Below are 21,737 nucleotides of genomic sequence, written 5' to 3'. Positions count from 1 at the left end.
CATCACCTTCTCTGGTCAAAACATTCCACTATCATCGACAGTCACCAACCTGGGAGTAAGATTTGATGCTCAACTCACATTTGACGCCCACATACAACATCTGTGTAAGACCTCCTTCTATCATCTTAGGAACATTGCTAAACTCCGTCCCACACTTGGTCTGTCAGATGCTGAAAAACTTGTCCATGCTTTTGTATCCTCCAGGCTGGACTACAGCAACGCTCTCCTTTTTGGGATTCCTAGCAAAAGTCTACAAAAATTACAATACATTCAGAACAGTGCTGCCAGGATCCTTATGAGGATAAGGAAATATGACCATATCACACCCATCCTTCACTCACTCCACTGGCTCCCTGTCTCATACAGGATTAACTATAAAATCATCTTACTTACCCATCAATGCATCCATGGAAACGCACCCCCCTACTTAAAGGAACTACTTGCAACACAAAACTCTTCACGCAACCTCCGCTCTGGAAACAAAGCTCTTCTGCAACCATCCAGAACTAAGCTCCGCACTATGGGGGATCGAGCCTTCTGCTCAGCCACGCCGCGTCTTTGGAATTCCCTTCCAGAAAACCTAAGGGCTCCTCAAGCCATGGACTCTTTTAAGAAAGAACTAAAAACATTTCTTTTTAAACAATCATTTTTTACTTTTTGCTAACTTTTTAAGTGTTCTTGCTGGTTTTTAATTTTGTTTATGTGTAGCACTTTGGGATTGTTTTTAACAATGAAAAGTGCTTTACAAATAAAATATATTATTATTATTATCATTATTAAGTTATCTATCTACTTATGTTTTATCATTTACTTATGGTTTTATCATTCAATCATTTAGATCTTAAATAACATTTAATCAAATGTAATCATATTTTAAGAAATCATCATTATGTTGATGTGTTAATCATAACTATAATTTTGATGTGTTTACCATTATTATCATTTAAAATGTATGTTTAATACTTTATTTTTATTAATCTTTATGCCTCAAATATAGCTGATTGACTTAGGGTGAACTTTTGTACTTCAGATTCATTATATTCATCATTTTAGCTAAACTATTTTGAGTTGAATTTACTAAATTTAAACTAAATCAGCCTGTGAATCTCAACAATGGTGACATTTATAAAGCATGTTGCAGTGCATTCTGGGTGCCACCAATCAAAACTCATTCATGGCTCCAAGGGCGTAGATTTGGTTTGAACATTGGGGGGGTTGAAAAATTATTCTGCATATTTTTCATGTGATCATGGTATAAATATTGGGGGGGTTGTAATGCATAGATTTAAATATTGGGGGGGTTATCTCCCCCCTAACCCTCCCACAAACTACGCCCCTGCATGGCTCCCATCATGCATTGCTGCATGAATAAATAATGAGCTTGTGATCTGTTTGTTACCATTGCTGAGATTCATACGTGAATTCTTGATGTCTGTGTGTATACATAAAAAGTGTGTGCCTTCCTGTTTTTTTTTTTTTTATTGATTTGATCATATGGATTTCATTGAAAAGTCTAAAAATATTATGCTGTACATGGACAGTGCTGCTATAATTAATAAAGTATATCTAACTCAGAAATTGGGCTCTATATGAGTTCAATGATTCAGGTCAAATGATTGTGAAATAATGATAATGTTAAATCACAACCAACATCATCAGATCACCTTTTCTATTTGTTCATCTGGCTGTTATAACTCAAATACAGCAGTCAAACAAAATCTAAAGTTAATGGTTTAAGGGTAAAGAGCCCAACTAAAACACACACCGATCCCCATGATGGTAACTTAAAATTACGGTTTTCTCCTTCAGTGATTCTGTTTGTTAACACCAGGTGTCTTCAATGTTGGCAATACAAAATAAAGAGTTCTTAATTCATCTTTGACGTCTGTCTGTTATTCAGATATGTTTTGTTTCAAATTTTTTAAATGGTTAACTTTTAAGGAATTAATTTGATTAATTATTACTCAATTCTAATGTGTTACATATAATTAATAATATTGCTTGTAATCTGCACAATTTTATCTAATATCACCCTCAACATGCCCCAAAAGACTAATATAATAAAATGCTTGAAAATTATCACTTTTGATGACAATTTGTCAGGCGGACAGCCATTTTTAGTCTTTTGGGGCATGTTGAGGGTGATATTTGACAGAAAAAAGGCAGCAATGCCCAGAATCTTTTTCTAGTTTCCTCTATGTATCAGGATACACCATGCAAAATTTTAGGGTTATATGGCCATTTATGTAGCTGCAGTACCTTTATATTCACAATTACATCATTCCACCAAAAGCTTTTCCCAAAAAGGTGTTTTTAGGCCCCTGAGACCAAACGGGGCCGAGTTGGGGGTGGTCATTATCAACTTGTGATGGCCCAAGGTATAAGATAATAGGAAATAATAGTGAAAAAAGGTAGCAAAAAACATCCTGAGGAGTGGACCTGGCTCCCGGCCTAGAAGGAAAAACGTTCTGTAAGAACGTCCCCTAGGCTACTTATAGCACCCAATTAAAATAAACAGGCTGTGTGACTATGGAATGATGACCTCAAAATATGTCCATATGCAAGTTCGAGGGGCTTTATTTAAATACATACACCTCTTTAGCTGATGTCACAATGAACTCACACAAAAACTGCTTATTTTTGTACCAATAATCTCGTTTATTGTAGTGCAAAGAGAAGGACAGTGAGATTAAAGTGATTTATGTATGTACCGACCCCATCAGTCCAACACCAAAAACATGACTGAACAATGAAAACACTGTGATAAAACACACACAGAACATCATCTCTGTGACTGAACATTCATAGAGCAAAAAAAAAAAAAAAAAAACAGTGAAAAACTGCAGAACACACACACATACACATCTGGAGATCGTACCTCTGAAGTGAGCGAACAAACCTCAGTGTTTTGACTGATAAGGGTGAGATCAGTAGTGTTTCTGAACGTACAGTAGTGAAGATCTGAAGATCAATAAATACAAGCTACAGGATCAGTCCTTCAGCAGCAGACTTACTTTGGTGAAGTTAAAAAAACAACCATTGTAAAAATGGTGAAGCAGCAACAGTTTTCACATGCAAATGACAACATGTGCGGGTAGAAGATCCTCCAGCATTTCATCTAGTGTCGTTTCCAGCTCCACATTCACATTTAATCAGACACAATCAAACTAGGATTAAATGGGAATTATTTATATATATGTAAAAAAAAAAAAAGCACTTCATTTGTTCGATGCATTCAAGGCATCCCAGCATTGAGAGTTTGGTTTGTGATGAGTTGTGTCACACAATGATTGACAGCTGTCAGAGGAGGGATGATTGAAGGCACTGGGTGTGTTTTAAGTGCATTCACACATGCACCGTTACCCTGATAAACACAGAAAGCTACCATACAACATTAATAAAACCCTCAAAACATCATTAAAACAATCAAAACTTTGATCTAATTCATTAAACTCGTTCGCTCCTGCAGCCCAACTAACACTAAAATAAGACACAACTACATACTGACACTCGGGTCAGCTAAAAATAAACAAAACTTGATCTAAAAGACAATAAAATAATAATTATTACGTTCTCAGCAGGACAATCACAAAGTGCTGAAAGAGATGTCAAGAGTAGGCCACTGCCGTGTGTGTGTGTGTGTGTGTGTGTGTGTGTGTGTGTGTGTGTGTGTGTGTGTGTGTGTGTGTGTGTGTGTGTTCATCTGGGCTGCAGACGGGCCAGGCCTCTGCGCGTGTGTGTCGACTGTCTCTGCTGGGCCAGGAAGGACTGAGCCGAACCTGAACCGGATCCGGATCGCTCTCCTGCGACCTTCTGATGGAGAGCCATTCCCTGAGGATCACAGAGACGGAGAGAGCGGACGGTTAATGACAGGAACGGGGGGATTGTAGAGCTCCAGTCGAATATTAAATGCACAACATGCAGCATATCTGTAAAGTGCTGTTGAGTTTACAGAAAATTATTTCAGCTTGCTCCTCTATGGAAGTCTGTTTCCACCACGGAATAGAAAAGCAATTCCGACTTTGTTTCTCGCAATTCCAACATTATTTTTTTTTCCACAATTCAGACTCAATATATCTCACAATTCTGTGTTTGTTTTTTGCAATTCAGTGTTTATTTTTTTGCAATTCCCACTTTGTTTCTTACTATTCTGACTTGCATTTTTTTTCGCAATTCTGAGCTAATTTCTTTGCAATTCCCACTTTAATTCTTTCCAAATTCCCACTTCGTTTCTTACTACAGTATTCTGACTTTTTTTCCCCGCGGTACCCACTTTATTTCTTTGCAATTCAAAGTTTACATTAACAATGACAGTTTATGAGGAGCAAGTTTAAAATGTGCAACAACGACAGTTTCATACAAGTATAACCACATTCCAACAATTTTTCATTGCTACGATCCTGTCATAATTATGAGTTTTCATTCAAATATTATGACATTTAATATAAATAATGTTACATTTGTATTTATATATATTTAAGTTATATTTTCCGCAGTATAATAAAGTTAAATCGTAATTACAAAACGAAGCATTATTGTAAAATATTGCCGAAATTGTCATATTTTAACTAACATTAAGAAAGGTTTAAAAATGCTCTAAAATATGCTTAATAAATGAGCCTGTATTGTCAAGTGATGCACAAAGTTTCTCCAGACTGCCATTTTTACCAACCCTGACTGGAAAACTACATCTATATCCAAAACCATGTCACAACTATATAACAAATAATGCTGATAAAACATTGAATAATTAATGCAAGAATATGAGTGACATTTCAGCTTTTAACCCCTCCTGAGCAACAGACTCCCGCTGTAAGTGTATTTACTGTAAATGTGTTTAATGTTTGTTTACACGCACTGAAGGATAAATGATTTACTGTAGCAAACAAGAGCATGTCAAATGCAGGGTTATTATTAAAACTGAAACCAATCAAAAACTAAAACTGAAATAAAAAAACTAAACCTTAATTGACTGATAAAGATGACAAAAGTACACAACAAAATTACTAAATATTAAACTGAAAATATAAAAGTTAAAGCCAATTAAAAATACTGGCATCTCTTTACATTAATGTAAAAAAATATATTTAACGTTAGTACTAGATTGAAAAATTCTTGAAAAATAATTCTAAAGCATTTCTTAGTTAATGTTAATTTGAATTAACAATGATAAATCATGTTAAAGGGAAGGTTCACCCAAAAATGAAAATTCTGTCAGTAATTACTCACCCTCATGTTGTTCCAACCGCGTAAGACCTTCGTTCATCTTCGGAACACAAATTAAGATATTTTTTATAAAATCTGAGCCCTGTCTCACTCCTCCATAGGCTGCTAGGTGGCCCAAACTTGCTGGCCCAGAAAAGTTATTAAAGAGATCGTTAATATAGTCGTGACTACAGTGGCTCAATCTTAAGTATATCAAGCGACGAGAATACTTTTTGTGCGCAAAAACAAACAAAAATAACGACTTTATTCCACTATTCATTTCCTTCTCTCTGGGCCTCGTAGTGTTTATAATAGTGAGCCTACGTGGTGACATGTAACACAGACGCGCTGCGCAAAAACACTACGTGAACCAACTAGAGGTCGAGAGAGAAGGAAATGAATAGTGGAATAAAGTCGTTATTTTTGTTTGTTTTTGCGCACAAAAAGTATTCTCGTCGCTTGATATACTTAAGGTTCAGCCACTGTAGTCATGACTATATTAACGATCTCTTTAATAACTTTTCTGGGCCAGCAAGTTTGGGCCACCTAGCAGCCTATGGAGGAGTGAGAAAAGGCTCAGATTTCATCAAAAATATCTTAATTTATGTTCCAAAGATGAACGAAGGTCTTACGCGGTTGGAACAACATGCGGGTGAGTAATTACTGACAGAATTTTCATTTTTGGGTGAACTAACCCTTTAAAGATGAACAAATACTGTAACAAATGTATTGCTCATTGTTAATTAATATTTTGGTAAAACTTAAAGCTACACTGTGTAACTTTTTTAGTTGATTCTTAGCAAAAAACACTTAGTTCTTTCAAAAATATATGTGCTCATTAATGTATATTTACTTCTTTCAAGTAATAAAGTATTCTCTTAAGTTTATAATCTGCCATTGAAAGTACATACGGGTGAGGGGTTCGAATGCCGGTCGCCATGTTGCTCCTCCATCTTGAAACTACATTAGCCAAAGAGGGACATACCTGTAAATTCAAGCTTCGCCTTTTGCGTTTTTCACTCAGTGACACTGTGGATGAATGCGAGGGGGAGATTACTCGCGAGCTCTCGAGTGCCGGCAGATTTGAAATATAGTGTGGTGTGTGTGTGTGTGTGTGTGTGCGTGCGTACTCACATTTGAAAGAGAGAATTAAAACGTCAACGCGACAGGCAAATCAGCAAGACCATAGTCAATATTGGAGTAACTTTTCCCAGATGGAAAGAGCTCATGAGGAGAAAAGATTTTAAAACGGACGCCGAGGTTGCCTGCTTTCTTCTCGACAGGTAATTCGACCTGTTGTAATTCATTTGTGTAAATTCGAAGTTTTATAGTTGCTTGTCTAACCATAGCATTGTTGTGCATAACACCAGAACGACCTCTAGTATAACTTCATCCTCGCGTCAATGGTGAAAAAGTATTGTTTACCTTGTAACATAAATCTGTGCTGCGACGGATCACAGGTGATGAATAGTTTTAAAGGCGCAATTTTTTAAGCTATATAAAAAAAGGACACTGTAAATTTTAGTTATTTTTAATTTCTTTTACTTTGTAACGTTACACATTGTAACGTTAGCCTAATCTGATTATGCTGGGATAGCCGATTCCAAGGGTGACGTTTACCTCCTGACATCTGTCCTGTAGTTTTATTCATTTTAGACGTATTGTTTATTATTGTCATGGACGAAGTCGATAACTGGAAGCCATGTTAATCTTGGAATAATACGGCCACCGTAGAAGTTAAAACGCCCTCGGAATTGAGAGGAACAGAAACTAATATTCACTGGGTAGTCATATACAATTTCACCGCTAGATGGGGGTAAAAATCACACAGTGTAGTTTTAAGGTCCCATACATCATTTTTCAGTGTTAACAAAATATGAATAAAAGCTATAGGCCTACTAGTATTTAAATAATATTAAAACACGACTGGACACGAGCTGTTCTGACTGATCTGGAGTATTCTCACCATGTTGTACCAGGCCGAGATGATGAGCTTCTCCTCCTGGTCGTGTCTGGAGCGAGTCTTCTCAAAATCATGCTGAACACACACACACCAGAACAAGACCATCATTACCATAGTAAAACACAGTGTGTCACAGAGTCACAGTGTGTGTGTGTGTGTGTGTGTGTGTGTGTGAGAGAGAGAGAGAGCGTGTGTGTGTGTGTCTGTGTCTGTGAGACCTCCATATGTTGTATCCTCCTGTCTTTCTCTGTCAGTTGGTTCTTCAGGGCCTGAACTTCAGCAGGAACCGTGTTACTCTTCTGCTTCGGGTCTAGAGTCTTAATCACCTGAAACACACACACACATATGACAGGATGCAGAAAGATATATACTGTATATATATCAATGCACATGAGTAAAGCTGAGGTCAGCTGACCGTGCGAGCTCTGTCCACGTATCTCTTGTATCTCTCCTCCATTCGTCTCATGTCTTCATCCTTCTTCTTCAGGATCTCCTGCAGCTCATCGACCTTCTTCGCCACTGACACACACACACACACACACACACACACACACACACACAGATGTTTCCATAAGACCACTTCTCAAAAACACTGATATTTTGTTCCGGCGACACCATAGATGTCTAATACATGTTGTGAAAATGGGCGTAATATGTCACCTTTAAGTGTTTTTCTTTAATTGCTAATGTAACCTTTTTACACCACTGACTGAACTAAATGAAGCATTGCTTGTCATAATTTCTTTTTGAATTTCTTTAATTACCATTTTCTTAACTACAGTGAATAAACTGTGAGAATGTGAGAAATGTTGAAGATGTCTGAATAGATTTAGGTTTGACTATGTCGTTGTAATGTTGTGTACGAGAGTGTCTGTGAGCTGATAATCAGGATGACCTTTGACCTTTGTGTTTACTCACTGTTACTGTCCGCCGGCGGCTCTAGATCATCGATGACCTCTCGCTTCTTCTGCAGGTCAGAATGAGCCTCGTGGAGCTTCTCTCTGCAGAGAACACACACACACACACAACATTAACACACACATCTGATGAGCAACACTGCTTCACAGAGATCAGAGACACTCACAGATGCTCCTCCAGCTTCTTCTTTAACAGCGACGACTGTCGGGAAAGAAACAAACACGTGAGACAGCGCCAGATGACAGTGTGTGTCCATCACAGCACATTTACAACACAGTAACAATCAGTGTCCAATCAGAGAGCAGACGGGCAGTACTTACGATGACCTGAGGCGGCGGATGATTGGTCGATTAGGAGAAGTGGGCGGATAAAAACAGACGAGCAGGTGTTAATTTCAGCACCGCAAACAAAACAAGTTACAGATTCCACACATTCATCAACCAGACAGAGACAGTGAGATTTTTTTTACGGGAAAAACAGTGGATTTGCATCGGGATCAGATGATCAGGTGAGTGATATTACATAAATCACAAACAGATGGAGATCACTCAGTCACTGCTGTCTGAGGAGATGCGCCTCTGAATCCTCCGCTCAACACACACTGAACATCCGTGATGAGGTGTTTCTGAAGGAAACTGAATATTTTGACAGGAAACAATGTATGACTTTCACTGGGATTTGACTGGTGGTGATTTCCAGCTGAGAGGCAGATCGTCCAGATCAGACAGCAGCAGTGTGTGTGTGTGTGGATTTAGACACAACTTCAGATGAGTGATTTTAGCTCGGACACAATCATCATGTGAGGAATGAGTGCAGTCATTCAGGTGTGTGTGTGTGTGTGTGTGTGTGTGTGTGTGTGTGTGTGTGTGTGTGTGTGTTTATGTGTGTGGATTTAGACTCAACTTCAGATGAGTGATTTTAGCTCGGACACAATCATGATGTGAGGAATGAGTTCAGTCATTAAGATGTGTGTGTGTGTCTGTGTGTGTGTGTGTGAGTGAGTTACTGACATCCTCAGTTTTGCTGTCCTGCTCCTGTAAAGCTCTCTGCAGCTCCTCGATCTGAGAAACCAGCTGGGAGATCTGCTGCTGACTCAACCTGACACACACAGACAACACGTCAGACGCCAAATGATAATGCACACAAGGGGTTGAACAGACTAGTCCACTTTAATGCTCTGCCATGACCAGTCATGATCATTCATGGCCTATAGAGGGCGCAACAGGATAATAAATCTTTGAAGTCCACTTTTACAGTTAAAATGACAAATAAATGTCAGAGAGCTTCACAAGATATGTTTGATTATACCGTCTGGATGCTCAAAATTGATCGCATGAATACACGTTTTACACAGCTTATTGTACAGGTAAGTTAACCGTTGTTCTAAACTACTGCTACATTACGCATACACACACACAAAGAGGCACGCATATCATGTGAAGATTGCACGCAGAGAATCATTCAGTAGCGCAGAAATGCATTATAAACTGTTCTGTCATTTATCAATAAAATAGCTTAGAAACTGAAAAGTTCTAGCATATATTTCTTAGTAACTAAAACCCACAGCGCATTCATATAAATGTTAGCTTTACTGTGCTACTTTGTATCTAATTTAGAGTGAGCTGAAATCTGTGAGAAATTTAACAACCCCAAGACAAAAGAACTGATAAAATAAGCTGTTATGTAGGAGCGGTGTGTCATATGCCACAGCTGTGCACAAGGCAACCAGCGTTCGAGTCTCAGCTCGAGGTTAAGGCTTATTTGTTTATTAATGACGTCATCAGTGACTAGTCGACTGGTCTTTCATCACATAAATGTAGACTTTAAAAAATCTGAAGTCCTTCAACCCCTAATGTACACTACCGCTCAAAAGTTTAAAGTAATTCAGATTAATTCTGAAGGATCATGTGCCACTGACACATATCAAGCTCATATCAGTGCATAACATTCACATTCCTCCAACACACTGAAACACTCATCAGACTCGCTCCTGATCTCTCTCTCACACACACACACACACACGCACCTGTTTTGAGTCTCCAGTGTGTTCTGGCAGCGCTGTGACTCCTCCAGCTGAGTCTGCAGCTCCTCCAGTCTGTGTCTGTACGACTCCTCCTGAACACACAGCATCTTGTTCTCCTGCTGCAGACGCACAACTGTATCCCTGACACACACAGAAAACACCAAAATAGACGATTCACACCAGCTACTTATAGAAACAATTACTACCCACTACTGAAATAATACAAGGTGGTCAGTCTTTAGAGTTTGTGATTATCAGATTGAATAATTATACACTGTACAATATATCTACTATATATTATATTTATTACTCTATTATATCACAGTAGATAATATTCTATTTAATATACATATATTTTATAATATATACAATTTATAAAAATTCATAAATCACAGTAGTAATTGTCTGGTACAAAATCTGGATCCCAAAAAGAAAGTTTTAGACAAAATATTAGTGATGAAATCGATGAAAGTTATATATATATATATATATATATATATATATATATATATATATATATATATATATATATATATATATATATATATACATACACACAAAGTGTGGAAACCCTCATATATTTATACAATGGAATTAAAATAGTACTTAAAATTATTTTGCTAAAAAAAATAATAATAATTCTACAGTTATTAGTTATTATAGTTAACTTCTTATAGTTAACTTAACTTTAACTGAAAATAAAAAATATAAAAAACACTTACTGTATTTTATTTTAGTTAGCTGCCAAAGCAACATTTGTCATTGTCCTTTAGTTTAATTTGATGTACTATAATAGCTAAAACTGAAATTCATAAAAACTATACAGACTTGAAACAAACTAGAATGAAAATGAAAATATAAAAATAAATGTAATTCAAAATATAAATAAAAACTATAATAGTATCTCAATGATACTAAAATAACTGGCAACACCGAGTCAAACACATAGGTATATATGCTTTATATATTTAAAATATAAATTGATATAAAAATGATCTATTTAAATAAATAAAAATATATATATGACGTTTCTTGCAAAAATTATTAGTAAAAAGTGTAACAAACAAGTACTACTTTAAATTTAGCAGTATCAATGTTTCTCACCTGAACTCTGTTGGCATGATTTCTGATGCCAAGCTGCCAACCGCTCCTGAATCTCCACTCAGAGAATCTACACACACACAGAGTCAGGGACAGAGCTGATTGGACAATAGAGTGAGAGAGGGGGCGGGGCTTCTGCTGGTACATGGTGTCAGGTTATGGTGGTGTATGTGTGTGTGAGTGATTGTGTGAGTGAATGTGTGTGTGTGTGTGTGTGTGTGTGTGTGTGTGTGTGTGTGTGTGTGTGTGTGTGTGTGTGTGTGTGTGTGTGTGACCTGTTAAACACTGCTGCTGCACTTGAGCACATCTCAGCTCTTCAGTCGTGTCTCTCAGTGTGTCTCGCTCAGATATCAGCTTCTACATCATACACAACACACACAAAGCGCTACTGTAAGAGTCATTTTCACAAGCACAGAGTGAATTTCATTCGATGCGAGCGGTCAGTTCTGTACCTCTCTCTCCTTCAGAAGGGTCTCATATTTGTCATTGAGGTTCTTATACTCAAACTGCCACTTCTCAGCTTTCATGGCCTCCGCCGAGTGTTTAGCGCTCATCTCGTGAGCCTGACGAAAGGAAACACCCATCATTCATTCATCTGTCCAGCTGTTTCCTGAACTCTTGTACACATCAGCCCATGTCCAGGGTTGCCACGATTCCTCGATTAAAGTCGAGTGCTCGATTGCAATTTACCCGTGTCGAGTAACGGGGCAAAATACCGGAAATGGCTCATTCCACAGACAAAAGTCCATGAACCGCATTATTACACTGTTTACTAAGGCTACGCGATATATTAAAACCATTTAAAATCATAATATAGCATAGTGCTATTGTGAATAGCATCACAAAGGCTGCGATTCAGTTAAATAAATATATGCACTGTTTTTTTCCCACAGAGAAGCACAACGCTTTTATTATTTACATGCGTGCAGATTACATGTTAAAAGCACCTCAGCTCTGCATGCTGTGAGTTTGTGTGGCTAATAACGTTCATCTGGGAACGCAGTGTGCACCATTTCACAAGATTTATAACGTATACATAAATATGTTTCTAAATTGTTGTTCGTCGTGATTTCAAAATAAAAGTTTAAACCCTCGCACTGAGTTTGCATGTTTTGCACATGTTCTTGTTCAAGAAATTACAGCGGCTGTTGCATTTCTATCGCACAGAAGTGACCAAATATTAAAGATTAAGTGCACATTTGAATTAAATGTTGTTTGGCCAAAATTAAACAAGGATTTGATCATGCCTTAGTGTAACACAAACTATCACCAGGTCGTTGGCGCCCTCTGTAGGCAATTGTTATAACACGTAATGTACATAAGTTATGATTATATTAGTTTATATCATTCGTTTTACATGGTGTATTTTAACAGTGTTGTTGAATAAAACCCATTTGATTACTTATATTGATACTTTATTTTAACCAATTATTATTGCTTGTTATTATATATTTGTATTTTAAGTCATTTTAAGACATGTCAAGTCAATGTAGATTGTTTCAAAGCAGCTTCACAGTGTTGATAGGAAATTACAGTACAAAAGTAACTAAAGTTAGTTTTGATTGATTCACTTACGTTGCACTCTTTTAAAGGCCGTTGTTCACTTGGTTCTATTTTTATTCCCACCATTTTTTATCCGATTACTCGATAAATCGATGGAATAATCGGTAGAATACTCGATTACTAAAATAATCGACAGCTGCAGCCCTAGCAGTGTCCATGTGAACGCTCCCACTAGTGCTCATGTTCTCACCTGTCTCTTGTAGGAGTCGAGCTGCGAGCGGATGGTGTTGGCCCTGCGCTGCTCCTCCTCCAGCTCGCAGGTGCGCTGCATGTACACGTGGTTCCTCTCCTCCAGCAGGCGCACCTGTCGCCGCAGATCCCCCAGATCCTCCAGCTTGCGCTTGTACGTGTCCACCATCGCCTCCAGGCGGCTCACGCGGTCAGACGAGTGCCTGAAGCACAAACACAAGCGATCAACGACTGAAGGAAGATTGTGCTTCACGTTAGGATCTTGGCCCCATCATAAACCCAGTGCAATGCAGCCACAGGTGTGACGCAAGTGTGTTTTGCTAGTTTCAGGCTGACGCAGTTATCATTTTCACGTCCTGCACCACGTTGTTTTAATAGTAAATGCATTTACACTTATTTGTGCGCCCATGGGCATCAGCTGGTCTGAAAACGAGGTGTGTTCAGGCGCGTTGCTATTTTGAGGCAATAGACTGAGCCATTGACCAAATGAAACCTGGTCTAAAGTCAATGGCGCAATATTATTTAAAGGGATACTTCAGGATTTAGCATTAAGCTTTGTATTAGTAGAAAACCTGTAGTATTTTCGAATTACCATGCTTTCCACCCTCATATCCCCCCCGAGATGAGAGATTTATGTATTTTTTGTTTGGAAAAAATCCTCTGATGACGCAAAAATCGTCATTTTGCGTCATCGGAGGATTTTTTGGCCAGAGGCTAAAGACTACAGCCAGTAGTAAGGGCTGTCCCGCATGTTTTCAACCCGCACATAGAAGGTGGGATCTCACTCACAGAATGTACACACAGTGTCAGTGGAAGCTAAGCTAGCAGGCTCTTGTTCTATGGAGGAAGCTGATTAGAGGTTACCATCCTCTTTTTCCCGGACATGTCCGGCCATCGAGATCGTCCAAAATGTCCGGGATTCGGCTTTTGCTTTCTGCAGTCTCCATTCATTGTTTACATGCACACCTTTTGTTTCAATCTAACTGAATTCATTTCGATTGGTGAATCTGAATGTAAAGTTTACATTTAATGTAGTGTTTACATGAACGCTAAACAAGTGATCGGTAGGGCTGGGTACCGAGTTCGATACTTTTTAGGTACCGACCGAATTGCCTCGATACTATCGAGTATCGAAAAATTACTTGTTTTTCGGTACCAGATTTCGATACCTAAGGGGTTAACTCGTCAACGTCAGTGCTCAAACAAAAACAAATACGACACGCCTAAAGTCGCTCGCGCACATACACGTGAACTCTACACACCCGAGACGCGTGGAACTCTCCTCGCACATATAAGACGCGCGCGCGCACAAATTGTCCACGCACATTCTCATATGAGACGCGAGCACACACACTCACAATACCCTAAAGATGTGGAAAAGTCGATCAAAAGTGTGGCTACATTTCTCCAGGCTTGATGCCAACAGCGCGCAATGCAGTATTTGCGGAAAAATAATTGCTGCAAAGATCGGTACCGCAACAGATATGATGAAGCCCTTGACAGTGCACGGAGTAAACATAAGAGCAGAAGTGGCTCCGTTTTCGACTGGTAAATGAAGAGATACCTTGTTGATCACTCTGACAGTGTTTATATTGCAATAATGACCTACTGAATGTACACTGCCGTTCAAAAATGTGTTAGTCAGAATTTTTTTTCAGTAAGGATGCATTAAAGTGATCAAAGATGACCTTAAAACATGTGTAATGTTACAAAAGATTTCGGTTTCAAATAAATGCTGTTCTTTTGAATTTTTTATTCATCAAAGAATCATGAAAAAATGTATCATAGTTTCCAAAAACTGTTTTCATGTTTCTGAAGGATCATGTGACACTGAAGTAATGATTTTGAAAATTCAGCTTTGACAACACAGGAATAAATTACATTCTGAAATATATTCAAATAAGATTTTAAATTGTAATACTATTCCACAATATTACAAGTTTTTCTGTATTTTTGATCAAACCAATTCAGCTTTGGTGAGCATGAGCTCTTTATAAAAAAAAAATTTTGTTCCTTATGTATATGTATAAGGAATATTTTGTTCCTTTGTGTTTTTTTTGTTCCTTTGTGCACTGACTAAGGAGCATGAGTCAAACTGAAAAAATAAAACCAACGTTTTCTGAGGTAATGTGTTATGTAATCTTGTTAAAATGGATTTCATAAAATTGGTATCGAAAAAAGTATCGTTCAGGAACCGGTATCGAAATCAAGGTATCGGTATCGGTATTGGTATCGAAATTTTTTTAACGATACCCAGCCCTAGTGATCGGTTAATGTGCATTTTAACATTGCTAAGAAAATCATATCTGTGAGAGATACGAGACCGGTGCGTCTCAGGATTCACACCACCGGCCTCGCGCCGTTCTCCCGCGCCCCTCAACCTCGTCCTGCTCGCCAAAGTAAACATAATGAATGGCGACTGTAGAACGCAAAAGCCGAAACCCGGACATTTTGGGGCGATCTCGAAATCCCGGGCACACTCGTCACGGAGACTCACTAGTAGCCTAGTCTTGTTGTTTACTGCGTGCTCTTACCGGTAGGCGTGGCTTGGGAGTGGCCTCCTAGGGCAGCGAAGCAAGTGCATTCTGGGAGTTGTTGTCTTTCATCCACATGAGCCAAAAATACATTTTCTGGCTTTTCTCAGTCTAGAAATCTCCAAATTCAAAAATAATTTCACATTTCTTTACATAAATTACCCATTTTAAATACACATTCATCTTTCCAGAGGTGAAGTATCCCTTTAAAGAGTATTTAAAAAGCGCGCAAGTAATGCATTTTGTCCCGCAAATGCTCTGCTTGCTTTAACCCCTGCTTCCTCCGTTTCCTCGCTTCGATCCGTTTCCTTGCTAGAGAAGCGTTCAGTTTTTCCGCTTGCAAATTCCTCCATGTAAATAGCAAATCCGCCATGGCGAGCGCAACTGGCTTTTAAAGGGAATAGGAGATGAGGCTCTGATTGGATTATTGCACGTTACGCACAAAACACACCCATTACTCATTAAGAGAATAGGGACCAACCCTTTAAGACCATGCGCTGGGAGCGGCGACCATTTTTCCCATCGTTAAACTATCAAAGGTGGATTTAGACACAGCCTAAGTATGTTTGCTTTAGATCATGTGCTTAGATCGTTAAAATAAGGCTCTTCATGTCTCCGTCTCTGACCTGAGGATGTCCATCTCGTCTTTGAGGGACTGGGCCTCCTGAGCGAGGCTGGTGAGCTCCTCGATCCTCAGCCTCAGATCCGTCACCTCTCGCTCCAGAACATCTGCTCGCACACGCTGGTCATCTCGACCGCTCTCCAGCCTGAACACACACATAACCAGACACACGATTCAGGCACTCGGCTTGGTCAAAAATCACATGCAATAATTATGACGAATAATGTCGTTTTATATTTAAATTTAATCATTTAGCCAAAGCTTTTATCCAAAGTGACTTACAAATGAGGAGAATAGAAGTGGTTAAACTAACAATAGGACAACAATATGTAAGTGCTGTGATCCTTCCCAGTTTAGTCTAACGCAGTAATTTTTTTTAATAGATATAGAAACAGAAGAGAAGAGAAAAAGTGTTAGTATGGATCACGTGTTTTAACATTTAACATCTAATATTGCTGAATCTTATATATGATATCAAGGTTGAAAGAACAAAAAGGACCCGGCAGTCTTTGCATTCACACTGGATCTGGATTTGAAAGTGGACTGAGATCTCATTCTGGTCCGTTTTAGTGGTGATAAAACAAGCGCTATGGATTAATTGATATTTTTAGGTCAAACCGTTCTTGTCTGACAGTCGCTTCCTGCTGTGACGTGTACGCAGACTGGTGCATAGATATATATATACTAGATGTCGCATTAAAGACATTCATTCCAATGAACTGCCGTAGCCAAGGCGACATCTAGTGTATATATATCTATGCACCAGTCTGCGCACACGACACACACCAGGATGCGCTCGCGCCCTCAGATCACTGGGACGTGGCTGTGTATAAGAGGTAAAAACTATATAAATACTGTTCGTTTTCTCACACAAACCGCTCGTCTTAGGCCATCAATGTGTACTTACGATGGGGAATTGTTTTAATTTGGACTTTGTGCATGCTCTTTCAGACAGTATCCATAGACCTGCATGAAATGACTGACAGACAAGAACGGTTTGACCTAAAAATATCAAAATTGAAACTACTGCGGAAAAAAAGACACCTACATCTTGGATGCCCTTGAAGTAAGCTAAAACATACCAAAATTTAATTTCAAAGTGAACTATCCCTTTAAGTAATTAACGATTAACTATGAATGCTTTTATAATATAATATGGAAATCACATATATCATATTATTACTAAAATATTACATATAATATATAGTTTTATATTTAATTATTCAATATATTACATAGAAATATAATATTGTATTTGTATGAATGGATATTGTATAAATAAAGAATAATAGTACAATACAATTGATTTATTTTGATAAATAATTTCGTGTATGATATACAAATGCTAGATAATAATATAAAATTAAAGGAAATAATTAAAAACTACATACTGTATGATTATTACATAAATATTATAAAATTAATATTATCAATCAATTATTACTACCAAAACAATATTAATAGTAGTAATAAAAAATAATTGATTAATGACGTTTTGTGCAACAAATGTTTTTGTCTACATGACTAATATAGCACAAAAATTATAGAAATAAAAATGGAAATAATAATTGAAATGGAATGACAATAATAATTATGATTATGATTAATTATTAATTATGATTACTGACACGTTATTTGTCTACATGACTAATCTAGCACAAACAAATAATTAATATTATAAATAATAAAAACAACAATGACAATAATAATTAACAATAATAATAATAATAATAATAGTGATTCATTATTAATGATATGTTATTTGTCTACATGACTAATCTAGCACAATCGAATAATTTAAAACTTGAAATTCATATTTTCACATGAAAAGTTATGTTTTGTACGGTTTTGCTTGTATAGTTCAGACCGTAACTCTGAGTCAGATGTGGAGGATCAGTGTGAAGTGAGCCCCGAGGCGGAGCTACTGAGCCCCGTGGTGGAGCTGCGCGAGGGGCCTCACACCTGTAGTTCTCCTCCTGCAGCTGCTCCATCTGACTCTGCAGGAGCAGAAGCTTCTTGTTGGTGATGGTGGAGGAGACGTCAGACGGTTCGCAGTGGGTCAGACGCTCCCGCAGAGACTGGACCTCCAGCTGCAGAGAGGACTTCTCCTCCGTCAGAACCGACAGCTGAAACACACACACACACACACACACACACACCTCAGCTTTTACCTCAGAGATGGTCTCTTGAACACATTTACCAGCGTTTAGTTCGGGTCACCTGTTGCTGGAGCTCTCGGCAGCGCTGGGACGTGTCGTCGGTCTCTTCACTCAGAAAATAATACTTCCTGGACTGTGGAACAGGGAAACAGCCAGAAGAGAGTGAGATAATGAGGGAAAACAGGAGCCTGTTCGATCCCTAACACCACACACAAACACACTCACTTGACTGTCGAAGTCCCCGTACGACTCTGGAGTTGCTGCCTGCACAGGCTCTTTGGTGAGCAGCTGAAAGACACACACAGTAACGTCTTCATTAGATCGAGTCACATGTCAGCCAGTTGCTCTTTAGATACACACGTTCTCTTCTCCCAGAAGGCCGAGTTTACACAGAGATCAATGAGGAGACTGCATTCATCATCACTGTGGAATGAGGAAAACAAGCCTGAGGGACGAAGTTACAGAGAAACACACTGTGACGGCACCTTTCTGCATTATATTAGACATTAATCATAAATAATTATTACTTAATTGGCTTATGGCTATATCAGATCATACAACTACAATATTATATTTCTAGATCATATCATATCATATATATAGTTATACAATTATAGTATTATATTTATGTAATAATAGATTAATCATGTAAATGTTCAAATAGTCTCCTATTTCTATATCAAAAATAAAATTGATTGAAAAAAATTAATATTATACATAATAAATCAAATTCATCATAATCATAAATAATTACTATTTCATTGGCTATATCCATATTCATACAAATACATTATTATATTCTATTTAATACTATATAATCATATATTATAGTATAAAGTTTGTAATATATTAATAATATGATATGAATAATATTTCAATATTATAAACTAAATTAATCACACTTTATCTTAAATAATAATTGTATTGGCTTCTGGCTATATCAGTTCATACAAATACAATATTATATTTCTATATCATATTGTATAGTTATAAAATTATAGTATTATATTTATGTAATTTTACATTAATAATGTAAATGTTAAAATATGAAATGTTAAAGTATTCGCTGACATGAATATTATTTCTATATTATATTATAAATTAAATGTATCATAATTAATCATAAATAATTATTACTTCATTCCATAAATATATTTAATACTATATAAATAATCATTATAGTATTAAATTTATGTAATATTATATGAATAATATATCAATAGTATTTCTATATTATATCATGAATAAAATTCATTGTAATAAATTATACATTATATTATAAATCATATTTATTTTTAATTTATAAATAAATTATTATTACTTCATTGGCTATATTCATTTTCATACAAATACATTATTACATTCTATTTAATACTATATAAATAATCATATTATAGTATTAAGTTTATGTAATATATTAATAATATGATAAGAAAATCATTTCTATATGTTATAAAGCAATTCATCATAATTATTATTTTATTGGCTTCTGGCTTTATAATTTAATACAACATTTCTATATAATATTTTATAAAATATTATATATTATACAATTATAGTATTATGTTTGCGTAACATTATATTAATAATATTATATTAATATTATTTCTATATTATATCTTGAATGATATTAATTGCAATTAATCATAAATAATATTCTATATTATACTATAAATTTAACAATTTATCATAAATAATTATTACTTCATTGGCTTCTAGCTAAATATACATATTCATACAAATAAAATATTATATTCTATAAAATACTACATAATAATTATATTATTGTTTTAAGTGCAAGTAATATAGTAATAGTATGATATAAAAATTATTCTATATTTTTTATAAACAAAATTAATTGTAATTTATCATAATTATTATTTAATTGACTTCTGGCTGTGTACATTCATACAAATACAATATGATATATAACATTACATAAATATAATAATAATAATAATAATATGATAAAATAATCATTTAAAGTATTTTAATATTAAAACATTTCATATAAAAACAGGAATTTCTTCTTCTGGACAAAATTTTGGCATGAGCGAGGGCTCAGATTGAGCAGAGAGAAATAAAACTTAAAATATCCAAAGAGTTAATGACAATGAAGTGTTAAATCCAACCAACCGGATGAATCACAGCAATTAAACACTTGATTCAAAGGAAACGTGTATATTAGAAAAGCAGTCTCATTTTAAGGGAATAATTAGAATTGATGATCTAAAATGATTATGAATTAAGAAATAGTTCAGTCTGGGTTGTGTTTATTATATTTTTACATCAGAAAACGCGATTCTGGTCTTTAATGCTACTAGTTAGCTGACATAAGATAACATTAGGAAATCTCCCTCACTCCAGGACTCTCTGAGGGCAGCTCTCACTGAAGTGTTGTAAAATGTTTCTGCATTATCAGTAAAATAATTAATAACTGAACGGTGGTTATTTTGAGTCCTGTTTATCAGTGTTATTGTGGCACAGAAACCGAATACCTCTTGTATGGCCGTCATCACGACGTGCTGCACTGACTCCTCCAGCGTCATGATCTGCTGAATGTGCTCTGTGAACAACACAATCACAGCAGAATTATGACATCTGTCAGACAAATAAATGCTACTTTACAGCTTCATTGTGTTCAAATCATTCTGAGATTAATACACATACACCTTATGAAGTCATTCATCTACATTCAACCAGGAAATATACAGAAAATATGAAGGTTCAGTAAACGATAACTGCACTGGGGTAGAATGACATGAGTCATATTTAAATATGAAATTATTAGGGATGCAATATGAACATTTTGGCCGATAACCGATAATTCTTTATATTTCAAAAACGATAACCGATATATCGGCCGATAAATTTGATAATTTTTGAGAGCCTAATTACAAAAACAAAAGTCTCACAATTTAAAGCCATCATTCTTATTATAATTTTATGTAGCCTATATGACAGAACATTTTGCACTTTACTGTATTTTCTGTTTTTGAAGTGATTTCAATCATATTTCAAGCTGGTCAAAACCATCATGATGAACAGTGCGCATCTGAAGTGTCTCAGCTGAAGCTTTAATATATCGGCCAAATTTTCTTATCCAGCCAATAACGATAACATTTAAAATGAACATATATCGGCCGATACCGAGATGGTGGCCGATATATCGTGCATCACTAGAAATTATTTAAATATATATTTATTTGTTCTACTGGGTCCAAGTCTACTTTCCATTCAGTTTTTTGCAAACCAGTTCAATTGAATATTGTATTACAGTGATAAACCGATTGTAATGCATTTATAACGCCACTGTCCGGTGGAAACTTCACATCCCCAAAAACGCTACTTTTCAGGAAATGGAAAAAACACTTTTTTTTTAAAAATTAAACACTGTGTTGTCAAAAGTTGATATTGTGGCTTGCATGTGTTGTTACTTATATTATTAACATTTTCCCAA

General features: G+C 36.4%; 1 protein-coding gene across 1 annotated transcript in view; it reads right to left on the bottom strand.

Annotated features, from left to right (window-relative positions):
• Positions 1–2,635: 2,635 nt before the first annotated feature.
• hook2 (hook microtubule-tethering protein 2) overlaps positions 2,636–21,737 on the bottom strand; it is a 24,623-nt gene continuing 5,521 nt past the window's right edge. Inside the window, exons 6-22 of the mRNA XM_079882558.1 lie at positions 20,776–20,843; positions 18,503–18,565; positions 18,339–18,410; positions 18,081–18,244; positions 16,123–16,263; positions 12,964–13,165; positions 11,663–11,773; positions 11,486–11,567; positions 11,214–11,280; positions 10,113–10,250; positions 9,097–9,184; positions 8,253–8,287; positions 8,087–8,169; positions 7,584–7,687; positions 7,387–7,494; positions 7,172–7,243; positions 2,636–3,831 (exon numbers count right to left, since the gene is read on the bottom strand). Coding sequence (XP_079738684.1) covers positions 3,700–3,831; positions 7,172–7,243; positions 7,387–7,494; positions 7,584–7,687; positions 8,087–8,169; positions 8,253–8,287; positions 9,097–9,184; positions 10,113–10,250; positions 11,214–11,280; positions 11,486–11,567; positions 11,663–11,773; positions 12,964–13,165; positions 16,123–16,263; positions 18,081–18,244; positions 18,339–18,410; positions 18,503–18,565; positions 20,776–20,843 — 1,730 coding nt within the window. The 3' untranslated portion in view covers positions 2,636–3,699. The remainder of the gene's footprint in view (positions 3,832–7,171; positions 7,244–7,386; positions 7,495–7,583; positions 7,688–8,086; positions 8,170–8,252; positions 8,288–9,096; positions 9,185–10,112; positions 10,251–11,213; positions 11,281–11,485; positions 11,568–11,662; positions 11,774–12,963; positions 13,166–16,122; positions 16,264–18,080; positions 18,245–18,338; positions 18,411–18,502; positions 18,566–20,775; positions 20,844–21,737) is intronic.

Source organism: Squalius cephalus, assembly GCF_949319135.1.
Source record: "Squalius cephalus genome assembly, chromosome: 1".
NCBI classification, from domain to species: Eukaryota; Metazoa; Chordata; class Actinopteri; order Cypriniformes; family Leuciscidae; genus Squalius; species Squalius cephalus.
The sequence above is the reverse complement of the archived record's forward strand: the minus strand, read 5'-3'. Positions and strand labels throughout refer to the sequence as shown.